We start from the raw sequence: 15,222 nt of genomic DNA, 5'->3' as shown, positions 1-15,222 counted from the left end.
GGCATGACAAGCGAGGCAAAACACAAGTGCATGGCAACTATTTGGAATTCCGAGAACAAACAAGTGCATCTGTGTGTGCCTGCGTTATGTTTGTCATTCAGGATGAACAGTCAGCAACTACTGAAAATCACACATGGTAAGATGGTACACCAGTTCTCCTCCCCCCCCCCCCCAAATCTTCCTGTCATTCCATGAGGCAGCAGTTGGAATGCTGAGTGGAGTGATTTACTCTGCAGGTTTTCCATTTTATTCTGACCCTTTTTTAAACTCCCGGCTAAGTGGAAAATATAGCTCAAGAGAAGAAAAAAAATGGTATACTCCCGTATATACAAAAACAATAGAAGCTACTATTGAACGTGCCATCGGAAGGCTGTGTAAGCCTTTTTTAAGTCAATCAAATGACAATTGTGGTTTTCCTTTTTTAGGACATTCCTTTCACAACTTTAGACGATTATTTGGAGTCCCTTGGCAGATTCCTTTCAATCAAATTCAATTGAGAAAAGCTTAAAAGATTCAATCAGCATTCATAGAAACTAGCCAAGTGTCTATTCATTCCAACGGTCCCATTATGTCGAGTGTGAGCGTGCCAGCTGCGATAATAACACCAACATACATGCTGAGGCAGATACACTTCACACAGCATTATTCCACTGACTGTCTTGTTTACATTAACTCATGAATAAGTTGCAGTAATTACATTTGATCATGAGACTTTTGCCAAATCATTCACAGACAGAGACGCAGAAAAGAGCAGTATCTAAGGATTCTAAATTCTGATGTGTATAACAAACCACTGTGTACATGTATGGTGTAAATATGGCCAACACAACGCATGTAGCTGCTCTGAGCCTCAGTCGCATATGGTATACATATCATTGACGTATGAAGCTCAACAATGCCTCCATCCTGACTCACTCCTATTGCTTAACACTGCATCTGACACAGAAGCTTTCATTTTTTTGAAGAGTACAAGCTTCATCAGAAGACACACATCTTTATACTTCATCAAGACAGATGTACTCCAAGACATCAACCCGTGTAATACACCTTGGGAACATTTATTCTTCTTAAAATCAAATGACAACACAACCCACTCATCTTGATCCATTTCTTCCACATCATACGATAGAGGAGCCTCCTCTCTGCCTCTTTGGGCTAATGATGCATTCTGATTGGTCATGGTGGTCAAATGACAACAGGATCATTCACTGTGTCCACTGAATAGGAAGCACATGACTATATTAACAAAATAGCATGGAAAACAGGTGTTTACCTGGTCTTCATCGCTGTCTGTTCCCTCCAGACTCAGGGAGCTGTTCCTCTGTACCAGTTTGGAAGGAGAGAGACAGAATGAGTGACAATGTAGTTATTAAAGGGTGATAGACAGTAATAGATCTGTAGACGTAAGCATGAGTGCAGAGAGTCATCCTCACGGTAGCTTTCATGAAACATGAATGTGTGGTATGTGCAGGTATTGTATGTGACAGGTATCATGTGACTGCAGTCACATAGTACATGCCACAATTATAATAGGTCCTGAAGACCAGAACTAGCTATGTAGCTAAGTAGCTAATCTGGTCCAATGAATGCAAACATGAAGTTGACCCCATGAACACTATGCCAGTCCTCACTGCATAATGATGCGTACCCTGTGGGACACCCCAGCCAGGACGGCGTGCAGGGTGGAGTACTCTGGTGGGCTGCAGGGAAGGCCATCATCCTCAGACAGAGTCCCTGCGTCATCCCCCTTCACACACGGAGACGGAGGAGAGCCTAGCCTGATGGCCTGTTTCAGCTGGAGCTGCAGGACAACATACTTATCAACCTTGATTTTGCAATGTATTAATGTAAAACTCTTTTACAAATATGACTCGTGTGCAGCAACAGTGTACTAAGAGTTTTTTTCGCTTTCAGATCACATGTTCTGAGAGCTAGTGGTTGAGAACTCGTCAAAGTAGAATGATAAGTGAAAGTGAGTTCAGCAACAATAGGTCCATTCTAGCTGAAAAACAGACTTTGCGTGGTGAAAGAAAGCAATATCACAGATAGTGTCCATTCAGTGTGTCTATTCAATGTGTGTATCTGAATGAGCTCAGCTGCTCTCAAGGACACAGTCTCAAGTCTGTCTCCTTCCAACAAAAGGTATTAGAATCCCTATCCTTCTCCAAATGGACTTATTATAGACGGAACACCACCAGCCAAGTCTCTGTTCTGTTATCTCCTCCATTTTAGCATGTTGTTGTGCCTAGTCAACACTGTTGTGCATCAGACCGCTGTATGTATTAGCCTGCGCGTACACTCCGGCCCTTTGTGGGAGTCTGCCCAGATTACTCCAGGTAGTAAGACCTAAGGATGAGCCTTAGCTAGCTAGCGCCCAGTCTACCCGGCTTATGACCAGACTGGCTAATTTTATACCCAGGTTCTACGGACAGAGTGCCAAAGCTAATACCGATTTAAGAGAGCTGAATATCAGATACTAACATGAGCCACATTGTTTTCACTTGTTGTGGGTGTATGATATAGGACTATAGGTACAACAGCCAGAATTACAGCCAGTCCAAGTTTGGAACACAGGCTTAACTACCCACCTGTAGAGACTTGACTTTTCCATGGATGCTGTCCTGAAAGGCTCCCATATCCTCGTTTACCTCTGACAGGGGCAAATCGGAGACAAAGACACTGTCATGTGACAGAGCCTTATTTCCCATGTAGATTTTTGACCTTGCAAAAAAAAGAAATAGAACATTTGAGTATGAGATTTCATGTTAAATGACAAATCAGACCATTTGGGGCCTCATTTACAAACACTACCACAAAACGTGCGGCACCTGTTCACGCTAAAGTTGGCATATATATATTTAAAAAAAAATCTTGATGTGAGAACATGCTTAACTTCCCACACACTTTAGACCATATGTGCACACAATTTCTGATAGTTGAAGCACTGCCTTGCAAGCAGGCAAGAAGTATTTTGTGCAAATGGGGGAAATGACATGCTTATTCATAAAATCCAAAAGACATGATGCAGTTATTTGCTGTTAGTGAGAAGAGCAAAAATCTATTTATTTTATCTTTGCAATAAAAATAATATATTTCCTGATTATCTTATTTCCATGATCAATGCAGAATAAGTTCCTCACCTTTTCTGACTGAAATGGTTTCATACTCCCGAAGAAGCTAATACAACAAATGAAGATCCAATTTAAAATGAGAGATGGGATGAATTGTAACTACTTCACAGTAGTAAATAGATAACTGAAATAGCTTATGTTGGCTACAATAGAACGTAAAAAAGAAGTTGCCTACGGTAGAACAGACAGCTCACCATGCAATTTGAAATGCCTCGAATAGGCCTAGACAATGTTTCAGAATTCAAGGGCAGTGCCGCATAGTTAGGTTGGGGGAAATGGTCAATGCAAAACATTGTTCAATAAAAATGTTCAGCAAACAAATTTGTCAGATTTTTTATTTCAGAAAGTCAGACCTTTGCTGAATACTACAGCGATAGTCAGAGTCACTGCTAAATATTCTGGCAACACACGCTAAATGCTGTGGCCTATTTCCAAAAGTGTCAACTCAAACTGCAAATAAGGCCGTTATTGTCACCATAAATAAGGTCACATGAGCGTTTTCCAAGTGGAACTAATATGCTTGTTCAATGCAGATAGTTTACGACAGGTCTGATTTATAACAGGAAACACGCGGATGTATGGCGTGATCTCAATAGTTTTTGACGTATGAGGTCTTTTCAGAAATGGCAGAGACATTTAGTGTGAAACTTACACAGAGGTTATAAATTAGGCCCCAGAGCTCTACCCTAAGTAGCAGTCAGGCCATGACTGGGTCATCCATCCAATCATGTAGGAATAAATCTAATAACATTTGTAGAAAAACCTAAAGGAGCAGTAATGACAAGTCACTAGCTCTGGTAATGTCCCAAATGGAACCCTACTACCTATATGGTGCACTACTTTTGAAACAGAACACTATGATCCTGATCAAAAGTAGTGCACTGAATAGGGAGCCATTTAGGACTCGATCCATGTCTCTGGGGAAGATCTGCAGCAGGTAGCCTATGAGGCTGCATGTTTAATGAAGTAAAATTCACTAAACTCTAAAATTAGCGGACAAGACTTGATTTATTATTCAGGTGACTAAGTGGTAGGCAGAACGTTAATTCCCAGCGGTCCACTCTATATTAGGACAAATATGTGCATTTAATGTTGTAAACATACAGAGGAGAAATTCAGTGACACATTTGTTCTTTGTTAAGGATGAAATTGCTTGTATTTTCTCATTAATCTGTAAGATGCAAATATTGTGTTTATTGTTCATGAAGGCTGTTGCCATAGTGATGACCAAAAGATACCTGTGAGAAGAATATAATCTTACCCAGAGCCCTCGTCTTTCTCAGACCGGATGAGGAATGCTGGTTCAGGGGCATTGACATTGTCACTGGACTGGCTAGACTTCAACCCATTGTCCCCGGCAGGAGTGGCAGCCTCTTTTCTCTTCTTCTTAGCAAAAAACTTCTTGAAAGTCTGGAACTTGGACTTCTTCTTGCCTACAATGGAGATAGATAACATCATGGTTAAAGCATTACAGAGGTTAAACAGCTCCAGTTTACAATGGGAGCTATTCCCTAACCATTTGTCTTTTCACTACCAAACAAAGAAGACTACCTAATGAAAGCTTTTAAAACGAACATCTACTCCCTCATGTGAGCTCAAGTAAAGTGAGAGTAAATTTACCATGTGTTGGTCAAAAACTCATGTACTGTTGCATTACCAAGTGAGAGGGGTAGTAAAACACTTCAACAATTCAATTTAAAATTTACCACCACAGTTTAAAATGTCAACACCTCTTTTAAACTAAAAACTCTGTCCCCTACCCCAAATCTTGAGAATGATACAAGGCAGAGATCTTAACTGTTTGCTGAGGTGCAAAATCATAATACAACACAAACGCTATTTTAGAAACAATATGACATTACGCCAAAATAGCAGCAGAAGGTGAAACAGTGTAGCAGAAAGGCCAATTATCAAAGAGAAGGTCAAGTTAGTTGGATCCATACAAATGTTGCCAATATTTGAGAGGGGATGACTACAACATGAACAATCCTAGGATGGAGACCTTTAGCAGCCAGGAATGCAATTGTCTGATTAAAGAGCAAGCACTGCCTTGGAGAAGAGAATGTTGGTAGTAGTGACTATATTTATATATATATATAAAGCCACACAATCCTGTGGCTCACATGATCTGGAAAACACTTGAGATCCAATTACAGACAAGGCCTTGAGCTGGCATTATCACACACACTTTGAATTGGGCCATTCAGTATGGCGGAAGTCAACAAATCAAGGGAAAACTCAATTCCAGTAGGAGGGGGACTACTACAGATTTATGAATGTATATAGTAGCTGAACATGTAAGCTGACACCAAGATATTTTGTGCAGAGTTCTTTTTTTTTTAACCAACAGGCCATATTTGGGCTTAGATGGGAAACATAAATTAAACAGTCAGACACAAGAAACTCTCCCACAAAATATTCTCATTGATCTAGTGGGCACTGCCGTACCTAACAAATTACTCTCATTGAGTTGATGTTAATTCTATTACAAACTGTAACCCTGGGAAGAGGCATGGGCAAGATCCCTCTAATTCCACAGACATATTACACACAGGGCTTCTATCTTGACTGCAGCTTAACCCCCTCCCCCTGACTATCAGGGTACGCCACATTATCCCCTGGCACGCCGCCTGGCCGGCACACCTCCAGCCATTGACAAATGATTTACTTTAATGGACTTCGCCCTCCGCTTTAGAAGTTCAATCCAATAGAGGAGATTGTCAGTGTGACCTATTCCTGAAGGAAAGGGCTAATCCACATCCCGGCTAGCCCTCCAGAGACGGGGCCGAGCCTGACCTTGCAGTCCGTGACTTCCTCGTTCCCAGAGCACATCACAGTAGGGTTGAAGGGTTGGGGGATGGACATTGTAAAAATATGTTCTTTAGGGGTGGTGAGATGTATTATATTTTACTTCATTTCCTGCCAATACAACTAATAATAATAATAATATCACTTTCTTAAGCTTGGCCTGATCATCCTTGAAGGCCAATGCTTTCTGAGAGCTAACAGCACACGGGTCTAGAAGAAACACTAATACCTTTGCATGGATTATGTGGATGCATTCTCACAATGATAAAATTATCACTTCAACTTACAATGAACCCCAAGGCTTCTGAGACATGGATCTATGCCTCTGAGGATATATGTCAACTGTGTGGACAAGGAGTCGTTTTGCCATTCCCTCCCTACAGACTAGATACTGTAAATCTGATCAGATCGGATCTGCCGTAATGCAGTCATAGGAAACTGTCTGTGGTAGTGCTATTTACCAATGACAAGATAATAGTGAAGAGCCCATTTAAAGGGCTATCAAAGCCAGTTAAAGTGTGAGTTTACCTGTGCACTCTTCTGTGGGGTCTGCAGATTCCTGGTTGGTCATCACATCTGATGGTCCAGAGGCCATGATGCTGCAGTCACTGCTGTGAGGTAGAGGGAGAGACAGGCATTTACTATAATACAGAGGGAAGCCTTCCAGGGATTTGAGAAACGAATAAATAAGACCATTGTCTATATGGACTGACTACAATAACAGATTCAAATCAGGCACTGCATTTTATTCATCCCAATTTACTGTAACTCAGCTGTGTGAATCTCCGTCGATGGTAACAACCATTTTCATAACCCTGCTCTCTATTTGAGGAGAGATCAGGGAGGGGCTACCAGTCTCTCTCTACCACAACGCCCTACATGCCACCGCCCAGCCGTGGCACAGGAAGAGGCTGAGATAAGCAGCATGTGCCTGGCTGGGGCAGATTACTGGAGGGGCCTGTCTGGAGGCTGGAGATAGCTCTGGTCTTGAGCACCCAGCAGAACAGCCTCACCACGCCGACCCAGCAGGAGGAAGTCAGAGGGTCAGTGACAGCCAGTCCCAGCCCCTGGCCCCACCGAATGACTAAACAGGATGTTGAGGCAATTTGGAATTCGACCACACATGCTAAACTAGTTACTCCATTAATAAAGATGATTCAAATGCAATTACATCTTCGGCATGTATGATTTCCTGCGAACTTTATTAAAGGGCATGATGAGGGGTTAGAGCTTATGAGAATGGCTATGCTTTGTGCAAATCAATATCCCTGGCTCGGGGGCAGTCTTAATAAAGGTCTTCAAATGCATTTACTTATGAGTAACTTGTTAATTTCCACATTAACTTAAGTCTGGATGCGATGATTATTAAAAACAAGGAATATCAACAGAGGGAACGAAAGGGAGAGAAGTTACAATACTAACACTTTCAATCACACTCAGCTGCATAGTACAAATACCTGAGGCAGTCAGAATAAATTGGTGGTTGACGTGCCACTGCTTTTTTTCACTTTATTGTGCCAAAAACATGAATAACTTACTTTCATTTATGAAAACTCTATTGTATGATTATGAATACACTGCTTTGTTTGGATCTACAGACTCATACCATTAATAACATTTTTATAATGTACTTTAACTAAATGTGAAGTGTTTTATAAGATTCAAATATAAATTAAGAAGAAAAATAAGCAAAACCCTTCTATTCCAATATGTAGCATGTTAACACAGATGTCTATTCGTGAGAATATTTCCCAAGTCCATCCATACTTAATTCTCTCTGAACAAATGTCGTTGATTATTTAAAAAAAAAGTTGTCCACCGGTGTGACGCAATATTGTGATATTAAAACGAGCTATTATCTGGAAACCATTGCGGTTGGAGGATCCTTGCCCAAACAGGAAGTGCTCCAGTCATGTCTTCTGCACATGGCATGCTCGGAGGGTGAGTTTTTGATTATTAATGTATCAATATTTAGGACTTTTTTTGATCCTCCCACATTAGTGGCCATTTTATTTTCATTTGGTGCAACACCTTTTACATGAAAATGCTTGAAATCATTAAATCTGTATGACATAATGTGAACATATTTTAGTGGGTACAGTAGTAAAATGCTAGCTAAACTCCGAGGCCCCAGATTGCCAAATATGAACTCAGTATGGAACAATTTCAAAGATTTTACCGAATTACAGTTCATAAGGAAATCAGACAATTGAAATAAATTCATTAGGCCCTAATCTATGGATTTCACATGACCGGGAATACAGATATGCATATGTTGGTCACAGATACCTTAAAAGAAAGGTAGGGGAATTGATCAGAAAACCAGTCAGTATCTGACCATACATGTGATGCAGTGCAAAAAAAAAAAATAAAAAAAAAAAACCTCACTAAACCTCACTGCTTGGAGTAACCCTAGATTGTAAACTGTCATGGTCAAAACATGTTGATACAACAGTATTATTATTTTTAAACGTAACCTTTATTTAACTAGTCAAGTCAGTTAAGAACAAATTCTTATTTAGTGATGACGCTGGGCCAATTGTGTGCCACCCAATCACGGCCAGATGTGATACAGCCTGGATTCGAACCAGGGACTGTAGTGACACCTCTTGCACTGAGATGCAGTGCCTTAGACTGCTGTGCCACTCGGGAGCCCAGTAGCTAAGATGGGGAGCAGTATGTCCATAATAAAGCGCTGCTTTGCCTTCTTAACAACACTATCAACAAGGCAGGTCCTACAGCCCCTAGTTGTCGCATCTTGACTACTGTTCAGTCGTGTGGTCAGGTGCCACAAAAAAGGGCTTAGGAAAATTGCAATTGGCTCAGAACAGGGCAGCACAGCTGTCCCTTTGATGTAAACAGAGCTAATATTAATAATATGCATGTCAATCCATCCTGGCTCAAAGTGGAGGAGAGATGGACTTCATCACTACTTGTATTTATGAGCGGTATTGACATGAATGCACCAAGCTGTCTGTTTGAACTACTGGCAAACAGATTGGACACCCATGCATACCCTACAAGTCACAAGAGGTCTCTTCACAGTCCAAGTCCAGAACAGACTATGGGAGGCACACAGTACTACATAGAGCCATAACTACATGGAACTCTATTTCACATCAAGTAACTGATGCAAGCAGTAAACTTAAGATTTAAAAAAACAGAAAAATAAAAAACAGTAGGGACTGTGAAGCAACAAACATAGGCACATGCACACACACACAGATTTAGTACTGTAGATGTGTGGTAGTGGTGGAGTAGGGGCCTGAGGGCACAGTGTGTTGTGACATCTGTGAATGTATTGTAAATGTTATTTTTTCAAAATGTTATTTATTCATTCAAATTGCCATCGTTAGGTTCCCCAGTTTGTGTTGTGGGTTTGTATGTATATGTGTTTCAGGAAATGGTTTCCAAAGCAGCTGATTGGTCAACCCATCACTAATTGGCGCTCTGACCCAACCCTCTAGTCAGGGGATACAGCTTTGCAATTACCGACTCCTCTTGCAGCTTGAAAAGCCAGTGTTCCTTTGTTAGGAGAGAGAGCTTCTTTGTATGTGCTGTGTTGGTTAGAAAGTGTTTTGTAGCTGCTCATGTACAGGTATGTGTATACCATAATACCTAGTGTTTTGGTTTATTCAAATTGTTCACTAAATTTGATTTGTTCCCGGGGGGGGGGCACCTTGGGGGTGTTTAGGCAAGAGGCCTGCGAACATATACCCGTATGATTTACTATGTCTATGCACAATAGGTAAGACCTGGGCGGACCACCCCCTGTATTTTGGTTAGCGCGCCAGGTGGTGCTAAGAAAAGTAACCAGTGGGTAAGCAGGTAAGGTAGGATTGGGCGAACTTTGACTTTCTTTGCTTCTGTCCAGCTCCTTTTCCTTCACAAGGTGGAAGAATAAATTTCCTGTAAACGGTACACTCTGCCTCGGTCATCCTTACCCGCACACCTTTTTTCACTCCACAGAAAGTTGTAACAGGGTGTTGCGTTCCCTCCAAGAGGCGTACGTAACAGCCATCAATAAAATGCATGTGTATGCCTGCACATACCATAACCCCGCCACCATGGGGCACTTCATTCACAAAATTGACAAACCGCTCACCCACACGATGCCATACATGTGGTCTGTGGTTGTGAGGCCGGTGGGAGGTACTGCCAAATTCTCTAAAACTATGTTGAAGGTGGCTTATGGTAGAGAAATTACCATTCCTTTCTGGCAACAGCTCTGGTGGACATTCCTGCAGTCAGCATGCCAATTGCACACTCAAAACTTGACATCTGTGGCAAAAAAAGAGAGCATATTTTAGGGTGGCCTTTTGCCCCCAGCACAAGGTGCACCTGTGTAATGATCATGCTGTTTAATATGCCACACCTATCAGGTGGGCAGATTATTGGCAAAGGAGAAACGCTCACTAACAGGGATGCAAACAAATTTGTGCACAAAATTTGAGAGAAGCTTTTTGTGCATATGGAACGTTTCTGGGATCTTTCATTTCAGTTCATGCAATATGGGCCCAACATTTTACATGTTGCATTAATATTTTTGTTCAGTACAAATCAAGATCCTGGGTACATTGTTAGATAACAGGCAAAAAGAAAACAAGTCTGTCTGCTTAAGACGAGATGGAGTGGTAGAGAAAACATGGAGAGAAATGCTGAGAAAAGAGATGTCCTGAGACGCAGAAAGTAAACAGAAAATATAAAAAAAGCTTGAGATTTTAACATAGTCCTAATCAGTGGTGAAAGTAAGTCGGAACGGTCCGGTAGGAACGCTATCATTCCCGCATGTCAGTCGCAAGAAAAATTTGCGAACAAACTCAAATGTGGTGTGGTTCAATGATAAAACAAATTGCCATTGCAGCGATGAGTGGCCGAGACCGAAACGCACACGGACAGCAGTATACGCATCAATTCAGGTTACAAGACTTGGGTAGGCCTAATGAATGACAACAAATATCATTCATAACACTTTTTGGTGTTTTGTAAGTAACGTCTTTTTGCATTTATAAAATGGCACTGTATGGATGCCGTAATTATTTTAGAATGGAGTAGCCTAATAGTTGGAATATTAACTGAAGTCTGGACACTGAAAGTAGGCCTTACATGTAGCCTATTATGCTATTAACCGCTGCAGAATTAAGTGTTCCTCGCAGTAAAATTATAGACCAAATGTTAATTGTCTCGCTAACAGATGTGGAGAAATATTAATGATTTCTTTCAGCATATTGAGAGAACGAAGGTGCGCGTAAGGACAATTGTGTAGAATAAACATGCAATTTCTTCAGCGACATAAAAGCTGACAGTATTTCATTTAACCACAAAAAAAAAGCATTCTAGACAAACTGAAATACTATCAGAAACATGTTGGATCTACTTCCACAGCTTTTCATTTCCTTAAAACCGGTTAAACTCATTTGGAAATCTCCCTGGTCACCAAATGTTCTTGCTCTGTGAAAGAAGCAGAAATATTAAAGAGAACTTTACCGATGTCAACTAGATTGTTGATGATGCATTGATAAATCTATCGATTTATGACATTCTGGTGAGCAAGGCTTTATTTAGTATTCTAGACAAGCATCAAGTAATGACAGAAGAGAACCTATAATCAGAGCCAAGTTGATTAATAAAATAGCCTACTAAATGTCAGTAATTATGAGCAGAAAAATATCTAGTGCATTCAGAAACTATTCAGACGGCTTCACTTTTTCTACATTGTTACAGCCATATTCTAAAATTGATTAAACCGTTTTCCCCGTCAGAAATCTACACACAATACCCCATAATGACAAAGGGTTATCACATTTACATAAGTATTCAGATCCTTTACTCAATACTTTGTTAAAGCGCCATTGGCAGCGATTACAGCCTCGAGTCTTCTTGGGTATTACACTACAAGCTTGGCACACCTGTATTTGGGGAGTTTCTCCTATTCTTCTCGGCAGATCCTCTCAAGCTCTGTCAGGTGGAATAGGGAGCGTCGCTGCACAGCTATTTTCAGGTCTCGCCAGAGATATTCGATCAGGTTCAAGTCCAGGCTCTGGCTGGGCCACTCAAGAACATTGACTTGTCCCGAAGACCCTCCTGCAATGTCTTGACTGTGTGCGTAAGGTCGTTGTCCTGTTGGAAGGTGAACCTTCACCCCAGTCTGAGGTCCTAACCTGCTGCAGAACGCTTTTCGTCAAGGATCTCCCTGTACTTTGCTCCATTCATCTTTCTCTCGATCCTGACTAGTCTCACAGTCCCTGCCGCTGAAAAACATTCCCACAGCATGACACTACCCCCACCATGCATCACCATAGGGATGGTATTGGCCAGGTGATGAGCGGTGCCTGGTTTCCTCCAGATGTGACACTTGGCATTCTGGCCAAAGAGTTCAATCTTGGTTTCATCAGACCAGAGAATCTTGTTTCTGATGGTCTAAGAGTCCTTTAAGTACCTTTTGGCAATCCACAATCCTGTCTCCGAGCTCTACAGACAACTCCTTCAACCTCATGACTTGGTTTCTGCTCTGACATGCAAATCATGTCCAATCAATTGAATTTACCACAGGTTAACTCCAATGAAGTTGTAGAAACATCAAGGATAATCAATGGAAACAGGATGCACCGGAGCTCAATTTTGTGGTCTCATAGCTAAGGGTCTGAATACTTATGTAAATAAGGTTTGTTTTATATTTTTAAAACGTCTGAAAAATCTAAACCAGTTTTCCCATCGTTATGGGATATTGTGTAGATTGAGGGATTTTTTTTTATTGACTCCATTTTAGAATAAGGCTGTAACGTAACAATGTAATACTTTCCGAATGCACTGTAAATTGGGCTTAAAACCATTTTATTTCTGCAACAGCCGACTTTGCGCCGTCCCCGAGTAATGTGCACAGGTAGCCTACAGTACAGCCTTTTGAAGTAATTGTTTGACAAACAGATAACATCATGACTGGTTGTGTTAATGCAACAATTTTTTTTAAAGTATGCTAGTACATTTTAAAAGTTAAGACATCTTACTATTAGGCCCATAGACATCCTATTAAATCATTAGGGATTCTGTGTAATTCTATGATTATGCCCATAAAAACAATTGCACACATAGGAGGTCCCCGTAATGGGAAGAAATGAAATCTTTCACTCCTGATCCTAATTGAGTATTAGGCCTACTTTTGAGATTGTAATTTTATTTATTTTTTCTTATAGATATCAAAAGCAGAAATCCATTGGGGAAATGGAAAGACTTAGAATGAAGTCTTTGTGACCATCACAAAGAGAAAAGCTTTGGGAGAAATGGAGAAAGAGGTTTAGAACTGCTTAACTTACTTCAGTAAAATGTTATTTCATGAATAAATTCCAAAAAAAAAAAAAAAAATAAAAAAAAAAGAGCATTAGAATGATTTACATGTTCACTTTTTAAGCATTGTTGTCAGGTGATTGAACACCAGAATTTTCTTCACTTCAAACCTATTTTTATTTAAACTAGGCAAGTCAGTTAAGAACACATTCTTATTTACAATAACGGCCTACCCTGGCTGACGCTGTGCGCCGCCCTATGGGGCTCTCAATCACTGCTGGATGTGATGCAGCCTGGATTCGAACCAGGGACTCCTCTTAGCACAGATGCAGTGCCTTAGACCGCTGGCCACTCGGGGGCCCAAGTGAGCTTTGACATTTTACAGCACAATGTTGCTTAATGTTCTTTTGTGTGTGTTTTATTTGAAGTATTTGATGTTCTATAACAGTGTGTATTTGACAAAATATACTTTAAAATAATAAAATCAGACTGCTTCTTTTCTTTCGTGCTATGTTAAGACATCATGTCCTTTGGTGTGACATTAGAAATTGTAGAATGGAGAAACATAAATCATAATGGAACATGTGGCATGCGATCTCAGCATGCCCCATGAGCAGATTTGTAAAGTTTGTCCAAATTAAAATGTAACCCATCCCCAATTTGACTTTGCCTTATTTTACAGAAATTCCACAAGGTAATACAGTGTGAGATGACAAGCAATTGCTCATACAAATTACATAATTTTATGCTTAAAATATAAACTAAGACAAATTTAAGGCTCAAATGTATAAAACGGTTCATAAATCAACCATACATTTGAAATATTCAGACTTAATATCACCACTATTATTTTTAAACTGTTTTTATGCTTAAACATCAAGCACCCAACTATAAATCATGCTGAGAAAATCCAGAGGCAGTACTGTCTCATGGGAATAAGCAGCTGCAGTGTGTACTGTACTCCACTTCCTGGTGTGACAGGATGCTCGCAGCAGCTTACAGTATGTGTGTCTGCTGTTACGTCACATCTACAGTTATGTCCCTGCTGAATTCCAAGTACTTTTGAATCTGATATTTTCAATAAACATGGCAACTTCATTACCCAAGTTATTTTGTAAGAATATCATATGCAGAACTCCAGACAGAGCTAGATGTCACAACAAGCATTTGGTTACATTAGTTTGAGTTGTTTATTTCAACAACTTTAACACCTTTACATTTATGAACATACATTAAGGCTTCCTCGTTCCTTTGGGAATGCTAATAGCAAAACAGAAAACTAGCTAAAGTTACTACTAGACAACATTGTCTGAGAAAGTAAACTGTCAAGTCCTTGGTTTCTCAACTGAAGCTACAATATTCGAGTTAGAGATTCCACACCAGCGGGAACAGAAAATATTTTGGGCATCTCAGATTTTTCTGGCAATTCTCACATAGGAACGTCATTGGGAGGAAGCCTGTTTAACAATCTTTTTACATTTTTATTTTATTTTTGAAAATCATGATGAAAGTGGCCATTAGACCCTTTTTAAACCAATAAGCCTCTTGTAAGACCATGTAATCCATGAACTGTACATGACAGGCAACATCTTGGTGTCATTATACTCCTTATTCGGTGCTCTAAAATATACACTATGTCTTGACTCTGAAATACATTTATTCAACATTAAAGATATTAATATCTCAATACTACCCGTTTTGATTTGGATCATTTTAAGAAATATTGTTTGGAACAATATACTAGTAAAACACACTTCCAGAGTAGGCTCTATGCTAATTCTAAATTTGATACATTTTATGAGCACCACCAACACAGTGAATGGGAAATTGATTCAAAGGGAACTCCCTTTGCTGAATGTGTAATCCTAAAGTAAAGCTGTGTTTGGTTAATTTCTATGTATAAAATGGGTCATATCATTAAAAAGTACCAGAGAGGCCACTCTGGAAGTTAAGCAAATTCAAAAAAAGGTTAGTTGAGATACTTTTAATTTCATAGGAT

At 40.1% G+C, this 15,222-nt stretch overlaps 1 protein-coding gene across 7 annotated transcripts in view; it reads right to left on the bottom strand.

Moving 5' to 3' along the window:
• Positions 1–15,222, bottom strand: part of LOC139574050 (CRACD-like protein) — a 34,206-nt gene that overhangs the window by 8,971 nt on the left and 10,013 nt on the right. For 4 of the 7 annotated variants that reach the window (XM_071398182.1, XM_071398183.1, XM_071398181.1 and 1 more), the window contains 5 exons: positions 6,468–6,550; positions 4,393–4,564; positions 2,589–2,721; positions 1,649–1,801; positions 1,274–1,321 (listed from right to left, as the gene is read on the bottom strand). In XM_071398182.1, the coding sequence (XP_071254283.1) occupies positions 1,274–1,321; positions 1,649–1,801; positions 2,589–2,721; positions 4,393–4,564; positions 6,468–6,534 (573 nt within the window). In that variant the 5' untranslated portion in view covers positions 6,535–6,550. Of the gene's footprint in view, positions 1–1,273; positions 1,322–1,648; positions 1,802–2,588; positions 2,722–4,392; positions 4,565–6,467; positions 6,551–6,702; positions 6,751–10,146; positions 10,216–15,222 lie in introns of those variants that run through there. The other 3 variants (XM_071398178.1, XM_071398186.1, XM_071398184.1) reach the window with 2 other exon arrangements.

Source organism: Salvelinus alpinus, chromosome 4 (genome assembly GCF_045679555.1).
Source record: "Salvelinus alpinus chromosome 4, SLU_Salpinus.1, whole genome shotgun sequence".
Classification (NCBI taxonomy): Eukaryota; Metazoa; Chordata; class Actinopteri; order Salmoniformes; family Salmonidae; genus Salvelinus; species Salvelinus alpinus.
This window is presented reverse-complemented; position numbering and strand designations above follow the sequence as displayed.